Source organism: Capronia epimyces, assembly GCF_000585565.1.
Source record: "Capronia epimyces CBS 606.96 chromosome Unknown aczIQ-supercont1.1, whole genome shotgun sequence".
Classification (NCBI taxonomy): domain Eukaryota; kingdom Fungi; phylum Ascomycota; class Eurotiomycetes; order Chaetothyriales; family Herpotrichiellaceae; genus Capronia; species Capronia epimyces.
The window spans coordinates 722709-735516 of NW_006912904.1; the positions used below are offsets into that span (position 1 = coordinate 722709).

Genomic DNA, 12808 nt, shown 5'->3' on the forward strand with positions numbered 1-12808 from the left:
TTGTAATAATGGGGCAGACAAATCTGCCTCTGTCTCATCGATATATTCATTCCAGCCATCTAGATGCGCTGTGCTGTGGACTCGATCAAGCGCTCAACTTGGGCAACCGTGACCCTACTATATACACATTTCGTCGAATCGTCAGGCTCAAATGCCATGCCGGTCATCAAGCACCCCGTCTATTATTCGTCGACATCAATGTAATCTTCTTCTTCTTGCCCTTCTTCGCTTGCCCGCCGAAGGGTCGAGGCTGCGAGCTGGAGCTGGCTCCACCAGCGAGACTGGCTTCGACCATGGCGACTGCCTCGCCATCGTCCAGCAAGTCCATTTCCCAGCCCTGAAGCCAGCCGTCATCGCGCGAAACAGACTCGGACTCAGGCGCAGCAACCAGGACTGGCGACGTGGCCGGAACAGCTGCTGTGCCCCAGACGGTTCTTGGTGCGTCGGGGCTTGTCCCAGGACTGGCCAACGGGGCAAACGAGGAATGTTTTCTTGTATTGCCCCACGGAGGAGTGGCGGCAAGAGCTGACTCTCCAGGAGAAGAACTCGGTTGAGCGTTGGTGTTAACTAGTGGCCGAAAATCTGCCTCGCTGAAGGTTTTGGAGACAGAGCTCGGCCTCCGCCTTCTTGCGGAAGCCCATCGTTTATCGTCTTCCTCCTTCTCTGCACGGATCCTATCTCTCTCTTCACGCGCCTCTTTTTCGGAATTCCGCTTCCGTCTCCTTGCGATATCATCACGGAATTGTTCCAGCACTGTTGGGCTGATGATATCGGTCCAATCACATTCCAGAAAGCTGACTTCGTAGCCATACGGCAAATGCGCCATGTACTTGGCCCGTTTGCGTAGGTCATCGTCTATGATGTGCCCAGTAGAGATATGCTCGACTCGCGGAAGGATTGTTGACGGAAAAGAGGAAAAGTCCCCAAAAGCAGTTTTGAGGATCCGTATGTCTAGCGGCGAAAGGAAAAAGTTAGGCAACGCGTGATAGAAATAGAAGGGATGTGACGGCGGACGAGCGCTTCCAGTCTCGGATGTCGTGATGGTGTTTGTAGATTTGGTGGGATTGGTTCCTTGTTCGAGCGACAGAGTCTTCATTGCAGCGGTCAAAGTTGACGGTCGTCCGTGGGCAGCTGTCTCACCGGACTCGGAAGTCCAAGCGGTCTCTGTGGTTGTCGCGGCCGATACCGTAGACGGTGGATTGCCGAGCCCGGCCAATTTCTGTTTGGCATCTCCAATCGACAGAACCGCTTTTTGAGTCCAGGTAATATCATCGCCGAACATCAATTCGTCCTCCCTTTCCTGGGCTTCAATATCAATAATCTCCTGATCATACTGGGCTGCCATGTAGTCTTCGCCACCTTTCATGAACCGAGCGTACTCCATCATCTCGGCGACGTGGAACCAGGGGATATCACCTGAGCGGCCATATCCATCAGCCGTATCGCGAGGTAATGCCAGTGTTGTACCTGGCTCACGCATCAACAGCTTGAGGAGGACATCCCCTCCTTCTCTTAACATGCTAGCATCATGGCCAGAAACCCACTTCACCGGTCTAACCTCGGAGGTGTATATGCTATCTTCACAGATGGGACATTTCTTCCACCGAGCTCGTTTCTCTGGAACCGTGTTTGTCTCGTCGCTGGAATGCATATAGCGTATCAAGCAGGGCAAACAGAAGATATGACCACATCTAGCCATGCGCGGAGCAACGGGTGTTGAGAGGCAGATCGGACAGCTGGCTGACTGGGTTTCGGCGGATGCGAGCACCTGTAGAACTGCGTCCCAACTTACATACACATCCGCATCGGTTGTCTGAGCGTGATATTCCCGGTCCGGGCGGACAATAAACCGGTAATTGGCGTGGACATAGCGAGCCTTGTCCACAGCATGATAGCCGGAGCCGAGACCGAATGTAGCATTGCGTCTGGGCTGTCGGTTATTGAAGTGATGCTGATAGTGTTGCTGAGGGCGGGGAGGTAGACTGAAGTTCATAAGATGAGTGATCGAGGTCTGACCCTTGCGGCTATTGATTGACCTCATGGCGGGAGAATCACCAAGAACATCCTCCACTAACAGACGTGGCTTTCTCTGTGTTTTATGCTGTTTCCGGAGGGGTTGATTTCCACGCGCTTGGGTGGTATGACGCGTTGAAGCACCAGAACCAAAACCCCCGGAGCTGTTGCTTCGTTTGGAAGAGGACTCGAGACCGGAAGAAGAGGGAGTCTGCGTATAATTGGCCGAATTCGAGGCAGGAGGTAATTTAGTTGAAGCAGGAGTCGAGGTGGCGCTGGATGACATCGCTGCAGGAATTGGGGGGTGGCCTCAGACTGTGTTTCCTCGGGTCGGCAATGAAGCAGACGAGAGTCCTCGACAAGGGCAGGGGAGGACGAAATGGGACAGAGCGGCGGATCGATAGCGAGGTAGGTCAGAGGTACCACAATCGCCGCAGCGAAGGGCCATAGGAGGAGGTTTGGAGGGAAGATGGATGGAGGGGGAACTCATGAACCTGCGTTCGGATAGTACTAGTAGCCACAGGCCCGAGCAGAGTCACGACCACCCACCGTGCTTAGGTAAGGTGGCTCTCGTCTTGAACACCAGTGAATTATCACAATGGCCACTGCTATTAAGACCTCGCACTTCTATTAGCCGGAACTAGCAGCGCCCTGCCACCATCGGCCATCGGCCATCCACTCTCACTGGCACCGCACTGACTAACTGACACACTGCGCAACGTGCGAGCTCAACTTCCAGATTCACGATTGTCTGAATCGTCCTGTCCTGCGTTGCTCGTCTTCGCCCTTCCCCTCTCCCTCTCCGCTCTTGTCGCATCTACCAACTTACCACTCTACGTTGGTAGACAGGCCGACGAGCATACCGCAGGTCTTGACCATCTGCTTCCTTCCAAGAGCTTCGAAGGCGACGGAACTGCCACTCCCTACCTGGGCACAGCCGTCTCCAAATTCACATCACCTCGCCGTCAACCTACATTGCCCCTTTGTCCTGGAATATGGCTTGGACCAGAGTGTCGGCGTAGGGATTAGCGACGGAAAGATAATATCACACTGGTCACGACGCGCAGCTCTGACACAATGTCCTGGCGGAGAAAATCATAACGCGATTATACCAACATGCAGCAGAATCATCACCCATATGGGCAACACCACCCTTTGCCTAGTATGCAGCCTCCCCAGAGGCGGCACGATGGCTCCTATGCCCCTATTCCACCTCCGATGAGGCCTCATCCTGGGTATCAACAGTTCTACCCGCAGCCAATGGGGCCTATGATACCCCAGTATCCTCAACAATACGCGCCAAACTGGTATGGATATCCGCAACACCATGTGCATCCTCTTCATGCAAACCGGCCACCATATTATCCTCAGCATCAAATGCCTCCACCTCAATATGGCCCTCACCATGCGCCTTTGGTTGTTTCCCCGTCGCCGCATGCGCAAGCTTCTCCACATCCTGTACACGTGCCAGGCTCAATTCCTCCACAACCGCCGTTGAGTTCAGCATCAACAGCGTCCACCACGATGGTGCAGACACCGCCGTCTCCACCGCTTAGCACTTCGAGCACAGTGAATACAAGAAAGACTCCCGTCTCACCTTCGATATCACCGGCGCCACAAAAAGCCCAAAGCCCTGCAGTCGAGACACCCAGGGAGCCATTCTATCCGCCTGTAAGACTTCATGGGGAGCGAGCCGTAGAGAGCGAGATACTGACTGGTGAGCAGGTTCCATGGTTGTCATTCGAAGATGGCGCTTTCCCACCGCGAGCACCTCATCAGAAACGACGCATCCTTCGTTCCCTACTTGCCACCGAACCTGTTGTCTATCCTGCCATAGAGCCGCCGGACGAAGAAACCACTGAAAGGGAAAAACCACAAGAAGAGCGTGTCCTTGATGAGAAGCCTGCAGAAACAGCAGAACAGACCAACACACAGTCGTCGACACCCCTCCCATCAGATGTGCCCTCGGAGGCTCCGTCCACACAGCCGACCACCCCTTCCTCCGCCGTTCCCGCCCCGTCAAGCAATTCTCAGCAGACGCCTACACAACCTAAAGTACGACCTGTGGGCCCTGTTCTGCCAGCAGTGCCGATTCTACCACCGAGTCCTTCCGCGGCGCGCAAGGCACACCGTGACTCAACCGTCTCGACTCAATCGCAGACAACACAGCCGGCGCCAGCTTCCGCAGAGGAACATCAACCCGAAACCACCACTGGGGACGCGTCCGAACTGGGAGATCCAGTTATCTCGCCAGCCCCAGCACCGAAGTCTTGGGCGAACCTCTTCCGATCCGAGGAGTTGCAGACTTTGTCCGCAACGACGGCCGTTTCCAACCATGCATCCACCGTCTCTGGGCCAGGAAAGACGGAGACTCTTGCCGATGTCCTCAATGATATAAACTCGGTCGTTGACGCACCGAGTAAAATCTCGTTCTTGAAACCCCGGGGTCTTGTGAACACCGGGAATATGTGTTACATGAATTCTGTAAGCCTAGTCCAGCTCGTTTGGTTTGCGGCTCCCACTGACGTTGAATGATTCAGGTGTTGCAAGTTCTTGTCTTTTGCATGCCTTTCTATGACTTGCTGGCGAAAGTGGCTCAGAGAGCTCCTCATGCCTTCAAAAGTGATACGCCTTTGATTGATGCCGTGATCTTGTTTATTCAAGAATATCCAGTAATTTGCTCGGCCAAATCTGTGGAACAACTTCGACTGCGGTTGAAGGCCGAAGACTACGAAAAATATGGGGAGTCTTTCATCCCCGAATATGTCTACGCCGCAATCAAGGATTTGCCTCGATTTCGGGAGATGCGAAGAGGCCATCAGCAGGATGCCCAAGAATTCCTTGGTTTCTTATTGGAAGAATTGCACGAGGAATGTGCCCGTGCCATGAGGTCCACCACCTCGTCAAGCTCAGGCCGAACCACTCCGGCGAACAGTGTCTCGAATACCTCTGACCATGTCGAAGTCGACGTCGGTTGGATGGAAGTGGGACACAAACAGAAGCCTGCCATCACTCGGTCATCTGGAAGCATCTCGGGCGAATCGCCCGTGACCAATATTTTCGGAGGCAAGCTTCGGTCCGAGCTCAAAGTTTCGGGCAATAAGTTGTCGGTCACTCTGGAGCCGTACTCGCCTCTGCAGCTGGACATTGGCTCTCCTCAAGTGCACAACATCATTGACGCTTTGAAAGGACTGACTCGTCCGGAGAGCATGCAAGGGGATTTCTACACGCCGAGAGGCCAGAAAGCCACTGCGACCAAACAAATCTTTATTGAGAGTCTTCCTCCCGTGTTGATCTTACATTTGAAGCGCTTCCACTATGACAACACGACCAAACGCGTGGAGAAGATCTGGAAGAAGGTCGGCTATCCCCTCGAACTGGAAATCCCCAAGGAAGTGTTTCCCCTGCAAGCTCGAAACAAATTCATCGCTCACGGTGGACTACCGAAATACAAACTGACCGGAGTCATCTATCATCATGGCAAGAACGCCAACGGCGGGCATTACACCGTCGACATCCGTCGTCAGGACGGCCGCGAGTGGATTCGAATGGATGATACGCTGCTACGACGCATACGCCCCGAAGATGTCGCCGAGGGCGGTAGTGAAGAAGACCCGAAAGTCCTTGCCGCGGCTCTGGAACGTCACAAAGCCGGCGGTAGTCGATTCGAGCAAATCGAAGGGGACGAAGATGATGAGGACACTTCGGAGAAGGTCTGGAGTCAGGTCAATGGTCACTCGAGATCCAAATCGACCATAAGTGCAGTGGTCAATGGTGCTGCCACGCCCGCCAAAGACTCGTCTGGGAAGCAAAGCCCCAACCCGAGGTTTACCGTCAAGGATGACAAGGTTGCTTATCTGTTGTTCTATCAACGGATCTCGTACTAAGGGCAAGGGCCGCCATGCGCAGTCTTTGTCAGCGACCACAGCAGCCATTCTTCCTTTCTAGACTCGACGAGGTTTAGCAGGATTCGCGCGCTCCGTTCTTTTGAGCGCCATGTGTTTTACAGCAAACTGCAGCTCTCGTGTAAATAATATCCCATCATGGCCGAGAAGATGAGAAAAGTCCAAGCCGAAAAAGTCTTGATCTTGACATGACTGTTTAATGGAAAAGCGATGCATAGCGTTGGGCTGAGATGAGGTGCCATCGCCAGCGTGGATTGAGAAGGGAAAATGAGAGTTCGAGGTCACTGTTGTTTCGCCTATCCGACTTCACTGTCCAGTTCGTCTCGACGACCAGCGGACCCAACCAGCTTGACGATGGCCCGAACCCCTTGGGAGCACGACCGACGACATTCTTGTGTAATCTTGGGAGGCAGAGAGGATGTAGTGGGGGGGGGACGGGCAGATCGAGGAACAGCCCTTTGGTTCTGGGGAGGGGAGGGGAGAGGGAGATGAGTTCATTTAGTCTAGGTACCAATCCCGATCCTGAATACTTAGAGTCGAAGTGCGCTGCCAGTGTATCCGCCATTTTGATCAGTCAAGTTGGGAAGACTGCAAGTGGATGGACTTGGTCTGGATCAGTGACTGTATCCGTGCTTGTTAATTAGAGACAGCCTACTCGATTTGTTTATGACTTTTCATTTCCACACGGCATACAGCCTGAGCCTTGGACTCTGGAGGGAAAATAGCATCTTTGAACGCTGTGTGTGCCACTGAGTTAGGCAACTATCTCCTCTATATCCGTACAGGTATCCATCCATCTAGTCAACTACAGGTAGGTAGGTGTCAGTATCGAGGCTGAGGCTCAGGCTCCTTATATTCAGTACTTCGTACATACCTAGCCAAGGCTGGCTGCTACCAGATCACGATCACGATCACCCATGAGTTGAGTTGCCGAGGTCCAAGCCGGACCGCGACCGTGATCTCACGCCCTGTCACCCGCACCCGGATGTGATCCGTGTTTGTGGGGGTAGGTAGATGGGTGGGAGATATTTTTATTACTACTGACTCAAGTCCAGTGAGTAATATATATAGTATGACTATGCAGTCTAAACCGGCCCGTGGAGGAGGTGGAGTGGCTTCATCTTCATTCTCGGACTGATGATTGTCCCCTCTCGAAGTGGGTTCATTCTCGATCCTCACCTCTCCTGATTTGAACCGAGCACCGTCAGTTTGCCGTGCAACCTACCTTTATGCCTTGGGCGATCCTTGTACGGCGATCGAGGACCTTGACCTTGACCTTGGGACGAAGACATCCACCTTGCCTAGAACGAAGGCATCCCATCCCACTACAAATAAGCAGAGTGACACCCACAGCCACAACAAGACGAGCGATTGGATCGAGCGAGCCTAAAGAGAAATCTACGATCTACCACCCACCACCACCACCTGCCATGTCTCCATCGGACCATGTCGATGACCATGTCCATGTCGGCGCCCGGGAACAGGCAAAGGCAAGGACAAAGGCCAGAGCGGCGGTGGAAGAAACCCTCGATTGGTACGTACAGTACAATCAATCAAGTCATGTCAATCAAGTCATGTCAATGTTTCCGTGTCCTTTGCCATGAAGGCTGAAGACCCTTGGTACGCGACCAGCAGAACTGCGGCCATCTGTGATATTCGATGGACCATGGGCCATTCGTTCATGGCTGGTCGCATCTTATACCCATCCATACCCATGACCCATGGACCAGACCGGCGTTTAAGTCTTTGGTCTTTAGTCTTTGGCATTTTTGGCGGGACCATCATCTACCTACCTGTCGAGTTCGAAGCCGAGTACGGGCGCTGATATTGACTGATTGTATACGGGTGCTGATACCGACTGACTATACGGGTGCTGATATTGACTGACTATACGGGTGTGATACTGACTGACTATATGCATTACATGTGCTAGGTTCAAATATATCATGCTCAAGACCGGATATGAGGTACGTACATACATACGAGGCGACATGGATGCAAAGCATGGCTCCAAACTACATATCACACGATAGTTTGGTCATTCTGCTCCACCCCGACTCAACCAGACACATATGACCGAGGATTCCTTGTTTCTTGTGGAAGGGGAGGGGGTGTGTGCATACATGGACCTTTTCTTCTCTTCTCTACTTCCGTCTCCCTATCTCCTCTCCATCGTCGTCGTTGATACGCCAGCTGGTGATGGTGACTAGACTGGTGGCTGGTGGCTGATCTGGGGAGCAGGGCTACGACGTCGACCTCATGACGAGCCTGGTCTTACTGGACGCAGGGCCCGAGGGTTCGGTACATTGGGAACTGACCGTCACGGATTCCCATGCCAATATAAACGGTATGTATGGCCAGTCATCGGGATCTATCCGATGGACGGTGTCTTGTCTCTGTCGCCTTTCAAGTTTGGCACCCACCCCCTGAACTGATAAAATTTTTGGTCATCTGTTCCTGCTCACTATTTAGTATGTCAACCTCAACCTCAACCTCAACCTCCCTTCTCGCTAATATCTATGCGTGTTGTATCTTGCTGCTTTCCCTTTCCCCCCTATATTCTAACCTTAACCCTAATCCTAACACTATATCCACCTACCAAGACCTTTCTCTCTCAATTTGGTGGACTCACGCGGTGATGGATCTCCACATGGCATGTTCTGCTCCCTTTTGTCCGGCGTCCTCCTCACTCGGCTTTGTAAATGTATCACTCTCCTTCTCTTTGACTGTTTGAGCTGGTCAGAGGTCAGAGGTCAATGGTCAATGGTCAGAGGTGATGCGGATCCCTTACCTCTACGTCCAACGCATTCAGCTTCGTCTTTCTTTTTCGTCTTCCATCTCCGTCTTTGCCATATTGGTACTCTGTTCTTGTCGCACGCGTACACATAACTAATGCAAGTCCCTCCCTGGGAGTATGTCATAGGAGTCATGCACGGCGGCGCTGCCGGGGTAATCTTTGGTGAGTCTTGAAGAGGGCCTTTTTTTGATTTCTTGATTTCTTGCCATATGTCTTACCTCTCTACTCTGTTCTCTCGCTCTTACTGCCTCTTCCCCATCCACTCCTCAGATATCGTGTCTGTCCTTCTCAGATATCATGTCTGTCTGTCCTTAGTCGTGATCCTCAGCGTGATCCTCAGCGTGATCCTCAGCGTGATCCTCAGCGTGATCCTCAGCGTGATCCTCAGCGTGATCCTCAGCGTGATCCTCAGCTTGATCCTCAGCGTGAGCGACACCCAGGTTGGGGATGAAATCGACATGGACAAACATGACATGATCCCTCATCGATCAGATCATCAACTTCAAGACAAACCAAAAACCAAGAAAACCCCCTGATTCTGAGCCACCTCCCTAAGATTCACCTTCACTTCATCCTTGTCTTTTTATTCGGAAGCACCGCCACGAAATCAAACCCTACTTGGTGAATGGTCAAGCCACTACTTGGTGAATGGTCCGGATATAGAGTCAAGCTGACCTCTCCTCCATGATAGACATGTGTACGACCATCGCGCTCTGTCCTGTCGCAAAGCCGGCGTATTGGGAGTAAGTAGCTTGGCCTCTCTTCTCTCTTTCTCTTTTTCTTTTTCTCTCTGTCTCCCCACCTCTCTCTCCCTTTCTCTCCCTCTCTTCAGGGTTCAAGGGGCTTCTTAGGTCTGAGGCCCCCAAGTCCACGGGATAAGGATTTCTAAGATAGGCCTTTCTTGCCATCTGCAACCACAAGTCTAAGTCCAGTTCTGGACGAGTCTCTGTCTGACTGAAGTCTAACCGACCTGATTTACCCTGAGGCCGTTCTTGGATGGGCTAATTGAACGAACTCGCCTTGACCTATCGATACATTTACCCTCTCTTCGTCAGCCTCTCTCCGTCAGCCTCTCTCCCTCTCGTCTCTCTGTCACCCTCTCTCCCTCACCCTCTCTCCCTCACCCTCTCTTACTGTCGTCCCACCGAATCGTTAAGCACAGTATACCCACGAAAAAATAGCTGACCATAGACTCCGCACCATCCAGTTTCCTCGGCGGGGTCACGCGAACCCTGAACATCTCCTACCTGCGTGCCATCCCGATCAGTAAGTACATATATATTCGCTACTCTTGCTCCTTTTCACTACATATACTCGCTGCTCTTGTCCATTTTTCACTCTTGACTACATATACTCGCTACTCTTGCTCCTTGTTCACTACTTGTACTTGCATAATCTGTCTAGACACTGCCAAAACAGACTCCCTTCGCCCCCCTCCCTATGTTTATGTCTATGCCCAATTTCTCTCCCCTATGTCTATTGCCCAACGCACAGAGAGTGCTCACTTCCACTTACCACTACAAGACTGGCAACTGGCAGTGGTAGTGGTAGAGTGCAGACAGACCTGGGCAATTTGGATTTACCATCTGAGTCTCTGTGCACACACTATCCAATCCTATCCTATCCTATCCTATCCTGTCCAATCCAATCGCATCACATCACATCATACCCTACCTAGCCTACAGCGACAGCGACAGCGACCCCTAATCCACCTACTCCCTTATTATAATATATTTCCCCGAGTCCTACTGTTTTATGAATCCGTGCAGGATCGAGTCGAGCTCTCTTGATCAATGCATATCATATCTATACACACCATACACTCACACTCACTCACTCACTTACTCACTTATATACACGCACACACCTACACTCACTTACATACACACACACCTACACACTCACTCACTCACTCTCTCTCTTACATATACACATACCTATACACATACCCATACTATTACCATTGCCAATAGTATTCATTCGATCCCCCCTCCTAACCTACCACATGTCCTGTTCCTCTTCCACTATATTCTATATACCTCATATTCGCCATCACCATCACCATCACCATCACCATCACCATCACCTACAGTATTTATTCAACTCTAACCCCAACTCCAGTTCTAATTCCAGTTCCCTTTACTGTCCCATCCCATCCCATCCCGCCCAGTTCAGGTCCAGGTCTAGTTCCAAGTCTAGTTCTAATTCCAGTTCCCTGTATTGTCCCATCACATCCCGTCCTTTTCCAGTTCCCTATACTGCCCCATCCCATCCCATCCCGTCCCCTTCCAGCTCTCTATACTGTCCCATCCCATCCCATCTAATCTCATTTCATCCCATCCCGACCTGTCCCGTCTTGATCCCGTTCTCAATCTTGTTCTTAGCTCACAATCCCAGGCTCCACAGGCACAACCATCCACATCACCAGCCACGTCCTCCAGCACGGCCGCACTATGGCCATGATCCGCGGCACCATGACCTCGCCCGACGGCAACACCGTCTACGCCACCTGCGACCATCATAAAGTCAACGTGCCGGTGCGCCAGGAACATTTGGCTTGGAGGGAGGAGATGAGGCGCGAGTTTCGGGCGAGGGGTGGGAGGGGATGGTTGGATGAGGAGGTTATGGGGGTACGGAAACAAACACAAACACGAACACAAGGATCTACAACGCCAACGTTGACGCCGACCCTACGTTCAGAGACAGGGATAGGTGAGAGCAGGAGCGGGAAGCCTATAGAACCGGAAATGGAACAGGGCAACGGGAATGAGAATGAGAACGAGAACGGGAGGAAAGCAAAGCTGTGAAGTGTGGTGCTATATTCAGGAATACGTGAGAGTAGCAAGAGCGGGAAGACTACAGAAACGGAACTAGGTAACGGGAATGAGAATCGGAATAGGAATAGGAATAGGAATGAGATTGAGAACAGGAGTGAGGATGAAAGGAAAGCAACGCTGTAAAGTTTAGTGTGAAGGTCAAAGCAAAAGCGAAATCGAAAACCCACGCCCTGCTCGGTACTTCTAACTCAAGACATTATACCTATACCTATCTAATTGGGTGGGAGGGTACTTCTAGCTCAAGACGTTATACCTATACCTACCTAATTCGGTGGGAGGATCGAGTGAAGACTTAAGACTTGGGCGGGAATTAGATACCGAAGCAGAAGCAGAGAAAGAACCAGAATCAGACTCAGAACCAGACCAACGCAGACGAGTCATCTCACAAGTCGAGTGGCGAAGGACATGATGGATATTGGATATCGTTATGGTGTACCTATGTATGGAATGTCCGAGTCGAGTGCAGTATCCGTACAGTATCCGTACAGTACTTGATACAAGGAGTTGAACAAGGAGTAGTTGAACAAACATGAGTTCCTCGTCTTCTCTTTCTTCCCTCCCTTCCTACCGCTCTGTTCTCTTGTCCTAGGCATACGCAGCCTCGGGCTCCATCCATGAGCAAGCCGTTATCTGTCACTGTGATCGAACCGAAAAGAATCGAAATTGTGAGTAAAATCATCAGCTCAGCTCCATGACCCAGACACAGACCCAGACCCAAACCCAAACCCAAACCCAAACCCAGACCCAAACCCGACATTATACATCAAATACACCAGCCAGGCCGAGATCAAAAACACACTTTCAACCCTGCTGGCTTCATGCAGCGGCTTGACCCAATCGAACCTGGACAACGCCGACCGCGCCAAATCACTTTTCGATTTCGTCGTGGCCACCTTTTCTCCGCCCTCTCCCTCCTTTCCGTCGTCCTTCCTCCCCTCTCCCTCCCCGGTCTGTGTCGTCCCAGCCCCAAGAAAAGTAACTCCACCAAGCCTTTTGTCGGGCGGATCGATTCGCGCGATGGGTGGTCGAGGGGCCGAAATGACCTGGAACAAGTTTCTTCAACTCGACGCATCGCACTCAGCTTCAAGTTTCTCAATGGAATAACGTTCATTATCAATATCAATATCAATCTTATTCGATAGACGACAAGGAAGAAGGAAAATGCCAGGCAGGTCTGTGACTTTGCTGGGGTATCCTGCTCTGGCTCGGCTCTGGCGACGGACGTTTGGTACTAACTTTGCACCACGAGTCTTGTC

At 51.8% G+C, this 12808-nt stretch overlaps 4 protein-coding genes across 4 annotated transcripts; 3 read left to right on the top strand and 1 right to left on the bottom strand.

Annotated features, from left to right (window-relative positions):
- Positions 1 to 166: 166 nt before the first annotated feature.
- A1O3_00279 (uncharacterized protein) lies at positions 167 to 2299 on the bottom strand (the record flags this gene model as incomplete). The annotated part of the gene is made up of 1 exon (XM_007730429.1): positions 167 to 2299. One exon carries the CDS (start codon positions 2297 to 2299, stop codon positions 167 to 169), a length of 2133 nt encoding a protein of 710 aa, XP_007728619.1.
- An 830-nt stretch (positions 2300 to 3129) lies between these two features.
- Positions 3130 to 5900, top strand: A1O3_00280 (uncharacterized protein; the record flags this gene model as incomplete). Its single annotated transcript, XM_007730430.1, has 3 exons — positions 3130 to 3684; positions 3739 to 4497; positions 4554 to 5900. The coding sequence occupies 3 exons, from the start codon at positions 3130 to 3132 to the stop codon at positions 5898 to 5900; spliced, it is 2661 nt and encodes an 886-aa protein (XP_007728620.1).
- A 2910-nt stretch (positions 5901 to 8810) lies between these two features.
- On the top strand, positions 8811 to 9251 carry A1O3_00281 (uncharacterized protein; the record flags this gene model as incomplete). The annotated part of the gene is made up of 2 exons (XM_007730431.1): positions 8811 to 8877; positions 9031 to 9251. 2 exons carry the CDS (start codon positions 8811 to 8813, stop codon positions 9249 to 9251), a joined length of 288 nt encoding a protein of 95 aa, XP_007728621.1.
- A 1917-nt stretch (positions 9252 to 11168) lies between these two features.
- On the top strand, positions 11169 to 11522 carry A1O3_00282 (uncharacterized protein; the record flags this gene model as incomplete). The annotated part of the gene is made up of 1 exon (XM_007730432.1): positions 11169 to 11522. The coding sequence occupies one exon, from the start codon at positions 11169 to 11171 to the stop codon at positions 11520 to 11522; it is 354 nt and encodes a 117-aa protein (XP_007728622.1).
- Between the last annotated feature and the right edge of the window lie 1286 nt (positions 11523 to 12808).